At 28.8% G+C, this 15,520-nt stretch overlaps 1 protein-coding gene across 1 annotated transcript; it reads left to right on the forward strand.

The window, feature by feature from the left end:
- The first annotated feature begins 8,917 nt into the window (after positions 1–8,917).
- On the forward strand, positions 8,918–14,329 carry LOC8270061 (protein SMAX1-LIKE 6). Its single transcript, XM_048370782.1, has 3 exons — positions 8,918–10,751; positions 11,827–12,073; positions 12,247–14,329. The coding sequence occupies exons 1-3, from the start codon at positions 9,559–9,561 to the stop codon at positions 14,122–14,124; spliced, it is 3,318 nt and encodes a 1,105-aa protein (XP_048226739.1). The 5' UTR covers positions 8,918–9,558; the 3' UTR covers positions 14,125–14,329.
- Positions 14,330–15,520: the final 1,191 nt, after the last annotated feature.

Genomic DNA, 15,520 nt, shown 5'->3' on the forward strand with positions numbered 1-15,520 from the left:
GAATCTGAAAGACACGTCAAATCACAAACCTTTTTCCTCTCTTCCCCCTCTGCTGTCCTCTTGTTGGTTAGGACAGGACCAGACGTGCTTACAATTAATAAATAGAAATGGCACATTTTGGTTTGGATTTATCCTCAAGGCTATTACATTTAAGATTAAAGATTTTCATGTCTTTGAATTTTGGCATATTATTATAGTAAATATTTATAATTTCACCAATTAATTTTAATATTTTTTATTTAACAAAATTAACTATTTTTCTAATCAATCGTTATTTATATAAAATACCAACCGCTATTCTTAAAAATAGAAATATTTTAACATCTATAAATTTTATCAAATTAGGTCATTTATTTTTATTAATTAATTTTAATATTTTTTTAAAAGTATTTAGATGATTAGCTTAAATTTATATTTAAAATTTAGATATTTTAATATTTAAAACTTAAAATACACTAAGATAATTTAACTAAAAAATAATTTATTTAAATTATATAATTTTTTATGAAATAATACTTTTTATAACCAGTAAATTAATATTAAAATAAGCAAAAATGTATAATTTAATTGTATCTTTTAATATATTAAATAAATTATAAAAAAATAATATATATATAAGATTAGAATTTACTATTATAGGTAATACAAATATAATAATATTAATAAAAATAAATTAATAAATTAATATTTTATTGATATTTATTATTATATAATTTAAAGTAATACAATGAAATGATTGTTAAGATTAGCTATGAAACAGGAAAGTTATTAATATAATTTAATAAAATTTATAAATATTTAATCTTTTAGAAATATATTATACATTTATTTACATTTAATATTTACTTTTAATATAATAACATAATAATACAATGAAGTCAAAGAAAAATATAAATTCTAAAATAATTATTAAAAGTATAAAAATCTATTAATATAGTTTAATATAAATCATAAATATTAAAATATTTAATTTAAAAATTTATAGTGTAAGTGCGCGATAAATTAATTTTTAAAATTATGAGAAAATGAATTATTAATGATTAAAAAAGAAAAGAAAAAGAATAATGCTCACTTTTTAAGCGAGCTTGACATTTTTGGATTTTTCTTTTTCTTTATGTGAACGAATGGGATTTTATTTTTCTTTTATTTCATGATTTATTATTTTTTTTCTAATAATCTTTTTGATTTAGACACCAGTTTGTCTATATTTGCCACGTCATTATGATTGTACTAAAAAAGATTAGGTATAGCCATTAGGCAGGGTGGGTGATGTTACTTCACTTAGGTCAAACTCTAAGCCATAAAATTATATGTGTAACAAAGGGAAGAATGATTTATAAATTTGTTGGATTAAGTTAAGGATAGTAGCCAAAAGAATGTTATTACATATTTTATTGATAAGTTATATTTTTTTATATATGAATTAATTTTATATTTATATTTTATAGCTAATTAGAATTTCAAAAATAAACTAAAATAATTAACAGAAAATATATAATAAATGCTTTTTATTGATATTAATTTACATATTAAATATAAATATGAGATATATCTTTTAGATTTATTAAAAAGTTGCCATCTTTGCCATTCTCTTGTTGAGAACTAACAAATATCCTGCTCATTAATATAATTTAATTTTTGAATTTTAGGTTTAATTACAAGGTAAAGAGAAAACTATAGATTGACTCCACATAATTAATGCAACTTTTTGTATGATTGTGATGGAAGAATGCCTTATGAATTAAATGGTGGTCCATTTGAAGTCCCTTTCCTTTTTTTCCATTGATGGGAGGCAAGAATCATACCCTTTAAGGGAGACCACTCATATCATTTAGATTTACTTTTTTGGATTTTTATTGGTGATTTTTTATTTAAATTAGTAATTCATTTGAATTTTAATTTCAATGTTGATACCATATCTATCCTAGATCCACTATCTCCTTTTAGATTTACTTTCTTGGACTTAATATTGCTGTTTTTTAAGTTGAATCAGTAAATTATTTAAAATTTAATTTTAGTATTTATAGAATATTTGTCCTAGATCGAGTTTTGCTTTTTTTTTTTAAAAAAAAAATCTTAAATAAATTTAATTTTCATGTTATCTATAAATAAAATTAATTAATATAACAATATGTAATGTTATTCATTAATTAATTCAATTGTATTAACTATTTTTAATAGGGGTGGTTAATAATAACAAATAAATCATCTATATGTAATATATATTAATTTCTAATAAGTACGATTTTTTTTAACATTTGTATTTATTTTTTAATACATGAGATTCAAAATTATGTATAATGTATAGTTTTTTTAATTAATTTATTGATTAATGAGTCATATTAGTTATAATTTAATATTATATTAACTAATCTATTAGTTTTCTAATTAGAAAACGGTTATAAATCTATCTAAAAATATCATAATAATTATATTTTAATATTATATTAATTAATAAATTAGTTTAATTTTAAAATAAATTAATAAATTTTTTAATTAAAGAGCCTGAAGACTTCTTGATTCATCATGCTATTGCTCTAGAATTACATATAACCACATTAATCTTAGTAAAAAATACTTTAAATGCATAAAAAGCTTCAGATAAACCGTTGAGAACTTTTTGAATCATTATATTACTTGATTCAAAAAGCTCTCATTTGCTAGAGCTTGAACAATTCCTAAAGAACCAGTAAATTCATATCCAATACGTTGTTGTATTCCTATAGATATTTCTCTTTCTAACTATATAATTACTAGTATGCCTGTCGTGATTCTCAATACAAGAATTAAAATAGGGACAAAAGAGAGAAATGCGTTTTCGCATCTTCTTAATCCGAAATGGCTGGAGAGAGGAAAGTTTCTTTTTTAAGGTACTTCCGGGCCATCCATAACAGTCATATCAACTCTATTATTTCAAGTATTACTCACATTGGACTTCTAATAATTTTAATTCCAATCGATAATATTCTAAATTATACTTTTAATAATGTATTTATTAATAAATTATTTTTTTAATTATATTAATAATCCTAAAAAATAGTTAAATCAATTATATTAATAGTATTACTTTGTATAGTACTAGACCAATTAATGAGTCTTTTTAGAATAATTTTTATATTATTAGACTAATAAAATATTAAAATATTAAAGAAATAAAAAATATTTAAAATATTTAATTTGCAGTTAATTTTTTAAAATATTATAAAAGGATTTAATACTAAATTTTTTATTAAATTCTATCTATAATTTTTATTCTATAATTAAAATAATGACAATGGTCGTATAATGCACATATAAATTACTAGTTTAATATAAATACAGTACTTAATAAATTACTTTTAAAATATTAAAAAATAAAAATTATTATTTCTATTCAGAAAAGCTGATCCAAACAGAGCTTTCAGATTTGTAGAAAATTATTTTGAAACTAACATAAATTCAGTCATTGAAAAAGAAAAAGCTCAACATTATTTTTGTTTATTAGCATCCCAATCATTTCATGTTACTTTTAATGTCATTTGCTATATAATTGTATTTCATGATATATGGACCAATTTATAATTTGGAAAAATTACTTACGTAAAATGGAAAAGCTTAAATGATAATATTTTAGTAACGGAATGAATCAACAATTCTAACGTTGACTTGGTTCTTTTTTGTTATTGTCGGAGTTCATACCAACCTAGCAGATTCAACAAATAATTTTATTAAATGCTAAAATTGAAATCAATATTACAATATGATGCTGAAATTGAAAATTTAAAAACTAAATGATAGATTTGATAATAAGTATAAATTTATGATTTTTTTGACAATTAAACTTATTAAAAATATTCTCTGCAATAAATTAGAAAATCATGCATATATATGTAATTGTTTGAATTGAGGAATTTTGTAAAACTATTGATTTAATTTAAATTCATTTTTTGGTAAATAAAAGAGGTCTAAATTCATATTCTTTTATAAAAAAAAATTATCTTGCAAAATCCATAATTTTTCAGAATTTTAATATTCCACTTAAGAGGTGGGAAATTCTAAAATCAACTATTTTTAAAGAATAGTGGATTGTCTAATATCATCTCAAATAAGTTCATATTATTTCAAAAAAATTTAATTCAAAAAATTTATTATTTTTATATTTATTCCAGACAATAGATTTTTAAGAATTTATAAATTATAAATTCATAATTGTGACTAAATCTATAAAATTTAGAATATTTCGATCTAAACAATATCATAAGCATCTTATATATTGGTATTAAATAATTGATATAAATTTAATTATTTAATACTAATAAATATTAATTTAAATACATTGAGCTTATAATTATTTTATAATTTCTATTTTTAAAATTTTAATAAATTTAACACTTCTAATTAATATTTAATATTGACTTTTATATTTGTTTCTTTTTCTATTTCCTCTCTAATTTAAAGTGAAATTATTTCCAAAGTTTATGTTATTTATATTTTTACTTTATATTTTGAATAAAATATATCATTATTCTTTTTATGTTATTTCTTTTGTTTCTACTTTTTTATCTAACCTCTACATAACATGACAATAGAAAAGGGAGCAGAGAAAAGTGTCTAAAGGGGGAATAAGAGAGAGGTTTTTTTGGCAGAAAATGAAATTATATTAGAAGAACAAAGAATCATACAATAAGATTAGAGAAGTTAAGGGGAGGAAATGATAACCAAGCAAAATGGAGATTCCCATTACACAGCTGACTAGCTAACCATCTAGGCGGAGAGTTCTTATTTTTATGAATAGAAAAGAAACTGATAGAGCCAAAAAACAAAGAAGTCTTTCTCTTACTTGATTTACAGCGCTACAACACTCCAAAGGAACCTGAGAACCCTTAGAGAAAGCATTCACTTGTTCTCATGAAAGTATCAACATTTTGTAGGCCAATACTTGAAACCCGTTGGGACAGAGACATCGCATAAGCTTCAGCAGCCACTTTAGAAATGCTTGGCAAGGAGAACCGATATTCTATCCGCTAGAGTTCCTCTATCCTTCCTACATAAAATAGCCACATCATCCAAATGTTGAACTTAAAAAAAAAGAACATTAGAATGCTCCACAATGTTATGTGTTGCTTGTTGAAACAACTGAGAATGGACAACAAAAACATTTAAAAGTTCATTAGTTAAGGAATCCCTAGTTTGGGCAATTCTGATAGAGACAGAAGACTTCTTGAAAACCATAAAAGGAACCCTAGTCTAGAAAGGTTGTTTATAGCTTGATTTTCTTTCCAAGTCCTTATCACAACTTCTTTTCCATCAGCGAAGTTGGTACTAGGATCGCCAGAAGGAACACGTGATAGTGAGGAGGAAGAACAAGCCTGCTTGATCATAGGGCAGTAAAGGAGGGCATGTTCAACAGATTCCCTATTCTGAAAACAGAATTAGCAGGTGTCGTCTTGAATAATTGTCCTCCTATACAAAACAGATCCCACAGGAATAACCTACTTCGCAGCTCTCCAAACGAAAGTTCTAATTCTCGGAAGAAGGTGTAACCTCCAAATAGAATTTCAAAGATTTAGGATTATCCCTGTCCGAGAATGCGATGTTTCCATGACCAAGAGTATCTAAATGAGATTGCAAAGCATAATAATATTCAGACTTAACAAAATATTTTCCTCTTCTGGTGAATTTCGAGAACCATCTATCTTGCTGATCAGAAGGACCTATCTGACATATCTATATAGCCTTAATCTCAGCACTACTTAAGAGGCCAAAGAGATATTAGTAATCCATCTCCCATTAGAAATAATGTCACAAACTCTATGAAGAGGATATCAACAAGCTTAGCAGAACATAATTTAAAACCCGAAGGACTGGGGAACCGGGGTCTTCCTACATAAAAGAAGATTGGCCATTTTCCACGAGTTCGAAAGCTCTAGAGATTAGAACTTGTCTAGCAACTATGACACTTCTCCAGCCCTAGAAAAGGTTGCTACCAACTTGGACCTTCGAAAAGGAGCAATAAGGAAAATAAATAGCTTCGATCACTCTAGCCCTGAAGGAATTAGGGTTCTGAATTAGACCCCATGACACTTATATATAGTTATATAATAAATAATTACTAGAAATTAAGTAGAGATATTAAATTAGTTTGAATAAGTGAAAAGAGATGAAAGCATATATTCTTAAGAACATAAAAAAGGATTTTTCATGCTTGCTTGCTTTTTTTAAGAAGAAGTATAAAGGACCATATATGTAGGTTGATATTTCTCAATTTTAAATATGTAATTTAAAAAAAAAAAAACAGTTTGTATAGTTTAATCAGTTGACAACATTAAATATATTACTAACAACATGAAATATGTTCCACTGGCATTGTCCGAAAATAAATATTCCACTGGCATGGATCATTATTTTACTGATGTGGCACATGTTTCGATGATGTGAATTTTTTTTTTTCTGATGTGGTGCTAATAGGGTATTGTTATTGTGATTATTTATTATTTTTTTTTATTTTTTGGTACTAATTATTATAATTATTGTAAATGATCATGATCACTGAGTGCGTTAAATAAATATAAAATATGCGATTCTCTAATTAAAACAGAAAATTTGCACGCAGTAACAAAGAGACTTAGACTATTTTGGATTATTAGCTAAATTGATGCAGTTTTATTAAATCTAAAAAGATATACTAACTTTATAAATTAAAATAAGACTAAGTATTAACTTAAATGTTAAAGTCATTGTAATAAATAAGTTAAGGAATCTAATTAATAAAATGAAAATAAAAAGTTTGTAAAAATTTAAACTAATTTACTGGTGTTAGCTGTTAGTGAGAATATAATACATTAAATAACCAAACATACAATAAACGTGATTTAAAAGCTTGATTTGAGCTAAAAGTAATTAAAATGAGGTAAATAATTGCATTGAGCTAGGAACATAAACTTAAAATATATATTGCAGTAAATAGAAAGCTAATGATTTAAAAGCAGTGAATTATAAAATTGTTGAAAAGTAATTTAAATGATCGTTTGAAAATTAAAATTGAAAGCTTAATAGTTCTTGTAAAAAATAAACGCTAAAAATTGATATGTTAAGAATAAATAAATAAAACTCGAAGTTTGATTTGTTTGATTGGTTAGCTAGGATTTGCTCTCTAAGAGATTTTCCTTTATTTATAGACATATATGACTTTGTAATTTTCACATTTCACTTCTTTAACTTACTTAATATGTTCTCCATTTCATGACAACTTGCTTTTAATTGCAGAAGATTTTTCAACTATCATACACTACCCTCACTTTGTAATTTATTTCCGACTTTACAAAAACATGTTTTGACATTCAAAAATTTCTATAATTATTTTTTCACATCATTATATCCTTATTTATCGTAATGATTATTAACTAACTCTTGACTTATGGACTGAAAAATTAATATGGGTTTCGATCTGTATCGTGGTCGGAGTTCATGAACTTAAGATTTGAATAGAATTAAATGAGTTATTTTATTGAGTTCCTCTAAAATTGAGTTTATGCTGGTATTAAATTTGAATTTAAATACGTATATTTATTCTATATTGAAGTCAACCGATTGACATAGAGAGAAGTTCTATGAAGAAACAATCCCACCGTAAAAGAACAACAGCTAAATCGATGCATTGCTTATTCCCTCAAGCTTTCAAAGATCGGATTCTTCCTCTTGGGTTCCTTCACTTGGAGTAGTGAATGTGAACTTCTGCCCGTAGATGCGGTTGATTCGGGTAACCTTGTGGTTTCATCCCTAATTACTAATGTAATTTTCTAATGCGAGCTTATGAATCTTCATATAAAAATGCAGTAAAATAAAAAAAAAAATTATAGAATATATTATTTTTAAAAGGCCAACTAGTCTAAAAAGAATTCAAATTTTTGAGATACTTTGCTATTTTAGTCAATTTTTTAAAAATTATTAATTTAGCCGTAATTTGATTAATTGAAAGTAAATTTAGTCAAATTTAGTTCTTGGTCAAAATTAAACAATATGAATGGTAATGTAGAAATAATTTAGAAAATAAGAATTTAAAATTAAATAATGTGTATATATAATGCGGTATTATGATCCATCAATTTGAGTTTTTCATTTCTTAATTAGTGTCTATGCCACAGTTCGCGTTACTTAATTTTAAAAAGTAATTTAATTAGACTAAAATTATACTTAATTTTCTAAATTGTGACTAAATTAATAATTTTTAAAAAATTAATCAAAACAGTAAAATTTCATAAAAATTTAAATTGTTTAAACTATTAAATTCTTTTAAAATTATCATTTAACTCGTTAGGATAAGATCTCAATATAATTAGTCCCTTCTTATTACTTTAAAATTTTACATCTTAAATTGTAGCACTATCATCATTCTTTTATTCTATTTTCATGGAAACTTTTAATAGTCAAATAAAAGAAAATAAAGTCGAATTTAGTGAAGGAACTTTTCCGAATTTATAGCTATTTTTGTCTATACCTTTTACAAATTTAATTTAAATTATTTTTATTTTTATGAAAATAAAAGAGAGTTGATAAATAAAATAATTTAAAAAATTATAATAATTCCCAAAATTCTTTCATATTCTATTATCGATTAATATAATTAAAATAATAAATAGTTATGCTCAATCATTATTGTAGTCACTTCTCTTGCTGTTATTATTCCAGCTCTCTTGCTATTATTATTATTATTATTATTAGAAGACAGTTAAAACACCAATAAATACTTAATTTTTTAATATTGTTTTACAATATTCTTTTGATTTGTAATTTAATTCCAATAATTAGCATTTTTTATATTTATTTATTTTTTCAAAAAATTGCATAACTCACTCGTTTATTTATATTTAAAAAGAGTTGAAACAAGTAAAATAAATAAGAATTTGGATTAAAAAACACATAAATTTAACAAAAATCTATATTAAGCGGCTAATTTGTTCCAAATTAAACTGTTAATTATTTTCCTTCCTTTTATGATGGATTTGTTTTCCTTCCAATTACTTCCTTCTTTTCGAGTTAAGCTCCACCTTGCAGAGCGTCAAGGTAAAAGTCTCTCCCCCTGTCTCCCTCACAAATTGGTGGATAGTGAACCCACTGCCATGGTTGGCCCATTTGCTTTCAGTGGACACGGCATCTCCTCCTTACTCTCTTTCTTTCTCTTCAAACAAATCATTTTTTCTCCTTCTTCTTCTTCTTCTTCAAAATCGAGACCTATTTTCTTTTATTTTAAGGGGAAAAAAAGACAGAAAAGAAAGAATCTATGCTTGCTCACCATGTATTTGTTCCATTGCCAAAGAGAAACTGACCCCACAGAGAAAACACACAAAAAACACAACGAAACAAAACAAACAAACAAACACTCTCTAGTTATCTCTTTCTTTCTCTTTTTTCTCCTCTTCTCTGTCTATCTTTCAATAAATAATTCTAAAAGTCGTTGAAGGATACACTCTTTCCCTTTTTTTTTTTTATTATCTTTTATCGCACACACAACAAACAAAAATTATATATACACACACACATATATCTTTCATCAAGGGCTTCTCTTTATGCTCACCGGCGATGCCCACGCCGGTAAGCGTAGCAAGGCAATGTTTAACAGACGAAGCGGCGCGTGCACTACAGGATGCAGTATCAGTAGCGCGTCGCCGTAGTCATGCACAAACGACATCGCTCCATGCTGTCTCCGCTTTACTTGCGTTACCCTCTTCTACTCTCCGTGATGCATGTGCACGTGCTAGAAAGAGTCCGTGTTCTTCGCGCCTTCAGTTTCGCGCGTTGGAATTATGCGTAGGCGTTTCGCTTGATCGATTACCGTCGTCAAAAGCCCTAGATGAGCCACCTATATCTAATTCACTTATGGCGGCGATTAAAAGATCGCAGGCTAATCAAAGGCGACACCCTGATAATTTTCACTTGCAGCAAATTCATTGCAATCAACAGCCACCTTCCGTTTTGAAAGTTGAGTTGAAGCATTTTATTTTATCCATTTTGGATGACCCGATTGTGAGTCGAGTTTTAGGTGAAGCTGGGTTTAGAAGTTGTGATATTAAGTTAGCTATTATTCACCCCCCGATCACACAGCCTCCGAAATTCTCACGGTCCAGGTGTCCTCCGCCGATATTTTTATGTAATTTGAATGGTTCGGATGTGGGTCGAGGCGGGCATGGGTACCCTTTCAGTGGGTATGATGATAGGGGCGATGAGAATTGTAGGAGAATTGGCGAAAAACTTGGCAAAGTCAAGAGCTTGTTGCTTCTTGGTGTTTGTGCTAGTGATGCTTTGAGTAGGTTTATTGAATGTGTAAATAGTGATAATAAAGGTGGGTTTTTGTTGCCCAGGGAGATTGTTGGGTTGAGTGTAGTTTCTATCGAAAAGGAGATCATTGAGTTTGTTAGTGAAGGAGGGAATGATAAAGAAAAAGCAAAAGAAAAGATGGGTTTTAAGTTTGAAGAATTGAGGAATAAATTGGAGCAGTGTTTGGGTGTGGGTGTTGTGTTGAATTTTGGAGAGTTGAAGGTTTTGGTTGATGAAAATGTGTTTAGTAGTGATGCCGCCAGTTATTTGGTTGAAAAGTTAACTGGTCTGCTGGAGGACTTTAGAAACAAGTTGTGGTTGATGGGAGCTGCAGCCACATATGAAACGTATTCTAAGTTTTTAGGCAAATTTCCATCTATAGAAAAGGATTGGGATCTTCATCTTCTGCCCATTACTTCTTCTAAAAGTCCTATTGATACTTTTGGCTCTAAATCCAGGTGAGTAGTACTTTTGTTTCTTTTGTCGTCTTATGTTTTTTTTTCTCTTCCCTTATCTTTCAATTAGTTATTGCAAAATCTCAAAATTTCTCATATTGTTAATATTACAGAGATTTTTTTCCATTTTTTTAATATGATACTTTTCTCCTTTGGTGTGTAGGTACGTTTGAGTTTCGTATACATAAAATATTCAAGTGTGTAGCAAGAAGATGATAAAAAGGAAAATTTCAAAAATAGTTTAGAAATGGGTATTTGGATTGGTCCAAAAAGACTGGACTGTCTTAGAATTGTTTCAATTAATTTATGTTATCTTCTATGAGTGAGAATATTGTTGTTTCTTTATTCATCCTATTTGTTTAAATATGTTTTGGGCAGTTGTGCAGTTAAATGGATGCGCTCTCTGAGCTTGTCATCTGCTGACTCTTCTTTCCTTCTTTTTCTTTTATTTCTCTGTTATCTTTTTGTGATACTTTTCTAGGTATTTAAATCTCTGCCTTTTTTTTTTTCCTTTTCAATTTTTTTAATTCTTAACTTTTTGTACTATGCTCGTATGTCAGTATGACATGGTTCAGATGCTACTTCTTTTAGGCGTTTAGCTTGCTTTGGGTATACAATTCCACCTTCCTGTTGTTTTCTACTTTAGCATGTGATTTTAAATATAGAGTTCCAAAGTTTGTCTTGATGAATCAGAAACCTCCAAACTGTACACCGATCTTCTGCTGGCCTCTCCTATGGAAATAAACAAAATTGGCCCATAAATGTAAATTGCAATTGTCGCCATGATTGCAACACATGTATTAAAATATATATTAGTTTGTGTTATTCCCAAAGAAGTGGCAACATCTTGAAATTTCGTATGAGTTGGGAACTTTTAGGTTAATTAACTTGAAATTTGACTGCATCTGGCACTTGCATAATCCATGAAGAGAAATTTTCTGTTATATAATGTGGATAAAAAGTACTTAGTATTTGTACCAAATTCTGTTATGTCCCTCTATATCCATGCATACAGTTTAGCTTCTAACTGTTTCTAACTATTGAATCTCACAGTTCCCTCCTCATGACATACTTACAGCTTGATGGGGTCTTTTGTCCCATTCGGTGGGTTCTTTGCTACTCCATCTGATTTCAGAAGTCCATTGACCAATATAAATCAACCCGTTACTCGGTGTCACCTTTGCACTGCAAAGTATGAGCAAGAAGTATCTGCAATGCTGAAGATAGGGTCAACAATTTCAGTTGCAGATCAATACTCAGAGAATCTACCTTCTTGGTTGCAAATGGCTCAACTTGACAGAGCTAAGGGATTGGATGCAGCTAAGGTGTGTTACTCCTACATAGTTGGAATTATTTAATTTAGCTTATTGTGCTCATACATAATTGCAAAATTTTCAAACATTTTACATTGCTTCATTTTAAAACAATAATTTCTGTATTTTTCATTGGTTGGTATATGGCAATATTTATGTAAGAATGTGCATCATCTTCAGTGCAGACCAAAGATGATGGAACAACATTGAATGCTAAAATTACGGTGCTGCAAAGGAAGTGGAATGATATCTGCCAGCGGCTACATCATGCTCAGCCTTTCTCTAGGTTTGACATTTCGCCTGCTAGCCCACTGGTATCAGTTGATGAGGGCATTCAATATGTTGCAGATAGGAAAGAAAACAGCAGCAGCAGCTGCAGCAGAGATTCAACATTTAATGAGAGTCAATGCGCAAATTTTGGTCTGGGTGTTAATATTCCATCAAAACATAGCATACCGATACCAGTATCTTCTGAAGCTGGGAATGTTAGTTTCCAGTCTAAGCTACTCGGTCAGCAAAAAGAGAAAGGTGGTCCTTGGTTTCCCCCTATCATTCTGCCCATCACAAATCTGCCTGCTGACCGCACATCATCTTCATCTGTCACTTCTGTGACTACAGATTTGGGGTTGGGAACAATTTATGCATCAAGTTCTCGGGAGCCAATTACTCCGAAATTATGTGATCATAGAGAGTATCTTCAGCGGTTTTCAGGCTTCAAATCATCCGAGTTTGAAGTTAGTGAGAGTACTTCATATCAGATTATACCATCTTCTAGGTTTTCTAATCCTTCTTCAGGAGGGCATTTTGATTATAGAGATTGCAAATCAATCACGAAAGCTCTTACTGAAAAAGTTGGCTGGCAAGAGGAAGCCATATGTGCTATTACTCGAGCCATATCTCGTTGCAAAGCTGGATATGGAAGAAGTTGTGGCTCAACTGCACGAGGCAATATTTGGCTTACTTTTCTTGGACCTGACAAAGTTGGAAAGAAACGAATTGCTTCAATGCTTGCTGAGATAATGTTTGGTAGCCATGAACACTTAATTTCTGTTGATTTGAGATTCCATGATGGGAGTAGCCAATTAAACTCTGTCTTTGAATGTCAAGAATCAAATGATTATGATGTGAAATTTAGGGGGAAGACAGTTGTTGATTATATTTCAATGGAGTTGGGCAAGAGACCCCATTCAGTCGTGCTCCTTGAAAATGTAGACAAGGCTGATCTTTTGGTCCAGAATAGTTTGTCCCAGGCCGTGAGGACAGGTAAATTTGCAGATTCACATGGGAGAGAAATCGGCATCAATAATATGATCTTTGTGATGACATCAACAAGCGCAGTGGGAAATAAGTCTCATCTGCCTCAGAAGGTAACTATAAAGTTTTCTGAAGAAAGAATTCTTGGGGCTAAAAGCTGGCAAATGAAAATGTTAATTAAACATGCTGCTGAGGGTTCCAACAGAGGCAGTGAAATGACCATGAAGTTTTCAAGACTAGTAACCTCCACTGCATCACCTGTGAATAAAAGAAAGCTAGATGGAGCTTCCGACACTGCTGAGCAAGATTTTAGTAATGAAGCTAAGAAACAGGCTCATAAACTGTTTGGACCATCTCTGGATTTGAATCTCCCTGTAGAGGAGACAGAAGAGAACAATGACTCTGGTAGTTGTGGTAGTGACTCCATCTCTGAAAACTCACAAGCTTGGTTGGATGATTTCCTTGATCAAGTAGATGAGAAGGTAGTCTTCAAGCCATTTAATTTTGATGGTCTTGCTGAGAAAATAGTAAGGGAAATCAGCACACACTTTCACAAGGCATTTGGGACTGAGGTTCCATTGGAGATTGATGATGAAGTCATGGTACAAATACTTGCAGCTTCTTGGTTATCAGACAGGAGTAGAGCAGTGGAGGACTGGGTTGAAGAAGTCGTCGGCAGAGGATTTATGGAAGCTCGACAGAAGTACGGTATCAATGTTCAATATATTGTAAAACTGGTTGCATGTACAGGCCTTTTGGTGGAAGAGAGAGCTCCTGGGATATGCCTGCCTGCAAGAATTAATCTGTAAACTGATTTTCTTGCTCACCAAATGTTTCTTGTAATTATACCCACAATTTTTAGCTTTTAGTATAATATAGCTTTAGCATCTGAAATGCCTTCTGGTTAATCAATGCCATTTGAGGGGGGTGGGGTAATTTGTTTTTCTGCTGTATCAATAGTAAGCATTTGAATAGGTCCAACAAAAGAAAAGGGAGGAATCTCTATTTTTTTTATCTTTTGCCCTCTCATCCCATAAGTTCTTATGTCCTTTGCATTGCCATGAAAATGGACACGAATGCCTCAGAAACTGCTAATATATTATTGGCAGGAGATGTCTGCATGTACTGCTGGTAAGAAATTGGAAAAAGGCAGAACATGACGTGAAGGTTTGCTTATGTTTGTAATAGTGCTATAGAGTCCAGTCCATGGAGCCCAGTTCCTCCACATTGTCTTTGAACTATGAATTTCTCAAAATACAATTACAATAAACTTACGGTTTTATACATAATTACAAGTCATTAGATTTATATTTACTAAATGTTAGTAAGCTTTTGAATAACTTCAAATTTTAACTCATCTTCCTACGTTTTGGTGAATAATTAATTAGGAGTATGTTCATTTATAGAAAATTATGTTAAATTTTTTTAACAATTTCATATGAAAATAAAAAAATAAAATTTTGTATTTATTTGTTCTTAAATAAAATAAAAATATAATTTTATATTTATTTATTTTTAAATAAAAATAAAAAATAATTTTTCATGTTTTTAAAATTATAATTAAATTTTTAAAAAATAAGTTTAATATGTTTTCCATGTCTTTTTTATTTAGAGTAATTTAAAGTGTGCTGAGCAAAATTCTTACGAGTGGTAAAACAATACTTCAAAAGTTTTAACCACTAATATATTTTTTATTATATAAAAAATATTTGTTTTCATTTTATTTATTCTAAGTTTATCATTTGAACTTAAAATATTATTAAATAGAAATAAAAAGTTTTTGTGTATAATAGTAAGTAAACACATTTTATAGATTTTATATAGAAATAAAAAAAAATATTTTCTTAAATTAGAAATAAATATGAAAAAAATTCTCTACACCTAAATAAGCTCAAAACTATTTTTATGTTACACAAATGCTCATTTTGGCCCTTGTACTTTGAAACCAAGTCTAAATAGGTGGAAAATGAGCCTTTGAAACTAATTATTATGCTACTTTTCAATTTACCACCCGTCAGATTTAAACTCTAATATCTTAAATTATGCCCTTTTTATTATAGAAAATATATTCAAAAATTAAATTTTTAAAAGATTTTTTATTTCATATTATTTTTTAAAATAATTTCAAAATATATTCTCTTTTTAAATTTAAGGAGAGAGAAAATAGCTTTTAAGTATTTTTTTTTAATTATTTCTATTTTTTAA

This window comes from Ricinus communis, chromosome 2 (genome assembly GCF_019578655.1).
Source record: "Ricinus communis isolate WT05 ecotype wild-type chromosome 2, ASM1957865v1, whole genome shotgun sequence".
Taxonomy (NCBI): Eukaryota; Viridiplantae; Streptophyta; class Magnoliopsida; order Malpighiales; family Euphorbiaceae; genus Ricinus; species Ricinus communis.